This window comes from Propithecus coquereli, unplaced genomic scaffold, assembly GCF_000956105.1.
Source record: "Propithecus coquereli isolate 6110/MARCELLA unplaced genomic scaffold, Pcoq_1.0 Scaffold531, whole genome shotgun sequence".
Classification (NCBI taxonomy): Eukaryota; Metazoa; Chordata; class Mammalia; order Primates; family Indriidae; genus Propithecus; species Propithecus coquereli.
In genome coordinates, this window is record NW_012151186.1 from 413,765 (window position 1) to 419,034 (window position 5,270).

General features: G+C 62.9%; 1 protein-coding gene across 1 annotated transcript in view; it reads left to right on the forward strand.

Annotated features, from left to right (window-relative positions):
- Nucleotides 1-4,670, forward strand: part of CHMP1A (charged multivesicular body protein 1A) — an 8,393-nt gene extending 3,723 nt beyond the window's left edge. Inside the window, exons 4-7 of the mRNA XM_012657170.1 lie at nucleotides 855-1,001; nucleotides 1,524-1,652; nucleotides 2,098-2,285; nucleotides 2,760-4,670. Coding sequence (XP_012512624.1) covers nucleotides 855-1,001; nucleotides 1,524-1,652; nucleotides 2,098-2,285; nucleotides 2,760-2,781 — 486 coding nt within the window. The 3' untranslated portion in view covers nucleotides 2,782-4,670. The remainder of the gene's footprint in view (nucleotides 1-854; nucleotides 1,002-1,523; nucleotides 1,653-2,097; nucleotides 2,286-2,759) is intronic.
- The last annotated feature ends 600 nt before the right edge of the window (nucleotides 4,671-5,270 follow it).

A 5,270-nucleotide genomic window follows, 5' to 3' on the forward strand; every position in this document is an offset into this window, starting at 1 on the left:
GTGACTTCTAGCTTTAAAACATTGGCTTCTCACGTGAGACCAGCAAGCTCGGGGGAAGGGAGGCGCCGGGCGTGGTGGAGCCTGGAATGGCTGCGGCCGCTGCCCCCCCCCGGCCCCTCCCAGCTCACCGAGGGTGTCCGCAGCAGGAAGATGAGTGTGTTGCCTTTGTTCTTTAGCTGTCCATTCTTTATTCATTTCTGATGCTCTGAACTTGTTCCTACCATCAGTTGTGCAGGAAGGGGGCTTCCAGCTGCCCACCACGGGCTGGAAGCTCTCTCGGGGGCTTCCCAGGAAGGGGCCGCTGCCTCCTGGTGGGCAGGGCAGGAGGAAAGGGGGATCTGACTGCTCTTGGTGGAGACCGTCAGCCAAATCCTGTGCAGTTCTTAACACTTAGCCTAACAGGTGAAACGGCTGCTGGGATATTGGATTTTGGTAACTGCTGCCCCAAACTCAGGCTGCCCGGGGCAGAGTAGAACCAGAGAGTAACTCTGTAGTCTGTATCTAGCGCTTTGTGCCTTTTCCATTGCGGTTGTGGCTCCCCAGGACACTGACCGTCTCCGACGTGTGCTGTGCTCCTGGGCAGTGCTGGTGTGAGTGGGGCCCGGGACATCGGTGGGAGCAGAACCCCCTTCCTAGGCTGGTGCCGTTGCTCCGTCCCGGACTCCTTGTGCTCCCAAGCAGGCTCAGGGCCTGGGCATCTGCATTTGTAGGAAGCTCACGGGCCCTTCTGATGAGTGTACCTGGAAAGGACTGTGAAGGGCCCCACCCAGGGCAGCAAACGGTCAGCACCAGCTTCCTGGCAGGGGTCACAAACCACTGAGTTCTCCCGGCTGTCATGTCCCCCTGAACTTTAGGCCCTTCAGCAGAAAAACGTGGAGTGTGCCCGTGTGTACGCCGAGAATGCCATCCGCAAGAAGAACGAAGGCGTGAACTGGCTCCGCATGGCGTCCCGCGTGGACGCCGTGGCCTCCAAGGTGCAGACGGCCGTGACTATGAAAGGGGTAAGTGCCGGGCCCCGGCGCCGGGTGGGCCGCAGCGGGGACGGGGTCTGTGGGTCGGCTCTGGGGCAGCTCCCAGAGCTGTGGGAAGGTGGATCAGCTTGGAGCCGTGGCCGAGGAGGTGCTGGCCTGGACACAGGTAAGCCCGGCCCTGGGGCCACACTGACGTTACCGGAAGGACCCCTTGGTGGGCCGTGGGCCTTCAGCATCACACGACGCGAAGCCTGCGCGGCCTCCTGGCTGGGGCAGGGCAGGTCACGTCTGAACCTTTGGTTCTGTCCTGGGGATTCCTTCCAAACGGGGGGGACCAGAAGAGGAACCCAGGGCTGAAGACCTGCTGCGTCACCCCCTTCTCGAGTGGCCCAAGTGCTGGTGCTGCTTGTCTTGTCCATTCAGCTGACGGTATTTCCTGAGGACCCGCGGTGATGGCTCGGCCCAGACCTGCGCTTTACTGTTGGGGTGAGGGGCCAGCTCTCCCATTGGTTCAGGGACTCATCTGCCCCCACCCCCAACTTCCTGTCCCAGGTGACCAAGAACATGGCACAAGTGACCAAAGCCCTGGACAAGGCCCTGAGCACCATGGACCTGCAGAAGGTCTCTGCGGTGATGGACAGGTTTGAGCAGCAGGTGCAGAACCTGGACGTGCACACGTCGGTACGTGGTCTGGGGACACGGGGGCGGGGGCAGGAGGGGTGGCTTGCAGGCTGGCCTGCCGTCTGCACGCACACGATTGCTCCCTGGTGTCACCAAGCATCCTGTGTGCTAGTTCCCTGCCAGGACCTCGGGAGGGAGGGGTGGGCAGGCAGAGGACCTCCTCCAGGGCACCTGCTCCTTTAGGGAGTCCCAGATGGTAACGAGCACATGGAGGTGTAGAAAGGCACCCACCTGAAGCAGGTGGACGTGGGCGTAGGGTGGGGCGTGTGGCCGACAGGTCCTGGTGGGGGCTGAGGAGCCGGAGAAAGTCCGTTGCGAGAACAGGCTGAGAAGGCGGCGGCTGTGGGGGCAGAGTGAGCGAGATCGCGGGCGAGCCCTCGTGAAGCTGTTCTTGGGGCCCTGTGGGCTGGGCCCCACCTGTGCTCAGACATGCCCCCTCTCCCAGGTGATGGAAGACTCCATGAGCTCGGCCACCACGCTGACCACGCCCCAGGAGCAGGTGGACAGCCTGATCGTGCAGATTGCGGAGGAGAATGGCCTGGAGGTCCTGGACCAGCTCAGCCAGCTGCCCGAGGGCGCCTCTGCCGTGGGCGAGAGCTCCGTGCGCAGCCAGGAGGACCAGCTGTCTCGGAGGTGGGGTCAGCGCCCCTGAAATGCGGTGCTGAGCCCCACGTGCCGGTGCTGTGGGAAGGAAGGGGAGTGGTGGGTCAGAGGCTGCTCCAGGACAGCTCGAGCTCCGGCTCTGCAGGGAGCAGGGGTCTCGATGCGGAGCCCCCATAGCTGCTCCCGCCGTCCTGCTCGGTCAGGCTGTCAGGAGGGCGGCTCCTGTCCCCGTGTCTCCAGGTCTGGCACAGGCCAGGCTCTCGCGGAAGGCTGCAGGGTGTGTGTCAGGTGTGGCGTTTACACACACGCAGCCCGCTGTAGAAAGGGAGACCTTTGCCCATCCGGTGTAAGGAAGAAGCGTGGAACAGCACTTGGCTGTTTCCAGGGTCTGTCAGTCACGTTGTCTCAGGACAACAGAAAGCTGGAGCCCAGGAACGTGGTCCCTGCACCCAGGTGGAGGAGGGGCCCCTGCCCCTCTCACCTGAGTCCTGTTGTTGGTTCCAGGTTGGCTGCCTTGAGGAATTAGCCGTCCTGCCATGTGCACTGCCACCTGTGCCCCGCGACGTGCTGGAAGGCTCCTGTCCCCCCCGCGTCTGCCGCTGCCTCGGCCCCTCTCACCTGCCAGGCCTGGGTGGCCCCAGAACTGTTCCTTTCTCTCGGAGTGGGCCGTGCTCTGTGTGCTGGTGTCGAGTTTGCACAAACTGTGGGTAACTTCTGACTCCGGGCTCACCTCGGCTGTCCGTGGAGTCGATGGCGACTGGCCAGCAGAGGCCGCCTGGACTCCAGCCCCGCGCTGTGGGGCCTTCAGACTCTGCGCGACACAGACACACTGCTCACCCCAGCCAGCGGGGCAGGGCTGCCCTGCCGCCAAGCAGCTCCTGGAGCCCCCCCAGCGTGCAGGGGGTCCCACCGAGTGGACAGACACAGCCCAGAAGGGCTGGTGGCCTGTGACCTTCCTCCGTCGTTCCAGGTGGGGTCTCGGCCTCCTGCCAGACTTCGGGACAGCCACTGCCCAGCTCTAGGCCCAGGTGTGCCTGCCCTGGTCCTCGTCCTTGCCCTGCTCCACCTCTCCGGGTGCCTTGGGCCGTGGGGGCCGCAGTCAGCTCTCCCGGCAGTGCGGGCTCGTTCTGTCAGGGGCCCGTCCTTGAGGCCTCCATCCTTCGCGGCGGTGCTGCCGTGTGGCTCTGCTGTCCCGACTGCGCCCCTCCTGCCTTCCCAGCCTGGAAGCCGGAGTGGCTGGTGGAGGGAGCCTGGGAGAGTCACCTTGGCGGGGCCAGAGTGAGGCCCTGCGGCCGTGGTGGGCTTGCTGGGGTGGCCAAGGGGGCTCTGGGCACGGGCTACTGTTTTTGTTTTTTCTGTTTCCTAAAGTTTACTTCATTTTCCTGAAGCTTCCAGGGTTTTTTGGTTTTTTGCCAAAATAGGAGGAGCAGGCAGCAGGTGGGGAGCTTGGGGCGGCTGCAGCCCTCACCCCACGGACTGCGGCCTGTGCCCGCGCCTATTCCGTATGGAACGTGGAGACCTTTACCTTGATCACTGCGTTTGGTTCTTTCTTTTCAAGACATGGCGCTGGCGGGTCCTGGATGTCGGGGGTGGGGGTGGAGGCTCTTTTGTGTGTAGTCCCCTCTGGTCTTCCCCAAGATCAACCCGTGTGCTGGATTGGAGACGATCCCTGTGTCCCTCGTTGCTGATGGTCTTGGGGAGCCTCCACGTCCCCCAGGGTGTGGGGCCCCACAGAGCCACGCGTGGGGCTGCCTTGGCCCCGTCTCCTCGGTTCACAGAGGAGAGTGGGTGTGTTCACCCTTTTCCTAAAATGCTGTTATAATTTGTCCCAGAAAATGTTCTTGGGCTTTGCTTTGAGGGCGAGGGGCTGGGGAGCCCCAAGTGAGGGCCTCACCCCCGACGTAGGAGGCTGAGGAGCGGGGCCTGGAGGCTCAGTCCCAGGTGCTCGCTGGGTGGGGTGGGGTGGGGTGCTGCGTGGAATGCGGGGTCTCAGGCCCCACCAGACCAATGGAGTCGGAATCTGCGGTTGTAAATTTACCCTTTTCATTTTGAAGTGACTTTAAACTCGCACAAAAGCTGGGGATCGTCAGTCCTGGGTGCCTCCCGCCCAGCTCTGCTCCCGTAACTTCCTAGTCAGCCAGGCCGGTCTGCCCGCTGGCAACGGCCCGACACCACGGTAGCCACCAGTCTTCCTGGTGGTTTCTGCTCCCTGGTCCTCCCAGCCGGCATGTCCTGGTCCCGCCCCCAATCTGGGACAGGCCTCACTTTTGTCTTCACGAGCCGAACAGTTTGGGAACGTGCTGGGCAGTTATTTTGCAGAACATCTGTCAGCTTGGGTGGGTGTGGCGTTTCACGTGACGAAACTGAGGTGGCAGTTACTGGCAAGAAGGCCACAGAAGTGGCCTCAACTGCATGCGGTGTGTGACGTCACCGTGTCTTGTTGCCGGTGACTGCACCACCAGGCTCGGTGGCATCGGGCAGGCTTCTCACTGTGGCGCGTTCCTCCCCTTTTAATTAAAGTGTCTTGTGGAGAGATGCTCACAGACTGCGCAGACGTCCTTTTCCCCGGAACGCCGGCGTCTGCCGATGACTTCCTGGTGACTTCCTGGTGACGGTTCCCGTGAGCGACTGGAGCTCTGCTCTGAGGAGTTGCTTCTCTCATCACTCCTGCTGGTCTGGACCCGTGGGCGTGTGTCGCGTGGGGTACGGGGGCCGCGTCCTTCTTTGTGCTCCAATCGTCTCAGTGGGGTGTCCCGTCGACTCGCTCAGTTGCGCCCTCACTTTGCGGCACCGCAGGGTGCTCCGGCCTGGCTCCAGCCACTTCCCCACGTGGCCGATTCCTCTGAGTGGGGAGCGGTGTTGAGAAAACAAGGTCCGGGCGTGAGGTGTGCCCACGGTTACTGCACGCCTCTGCCGCGGGCCTGCACGGCACAGAGCCAGGTGTCTGCAGCCAGCCTCTGCGTGCATTGGAGACCACAGGTTTGCACTGACACCGTAATTCAGTCTGGCATCCTC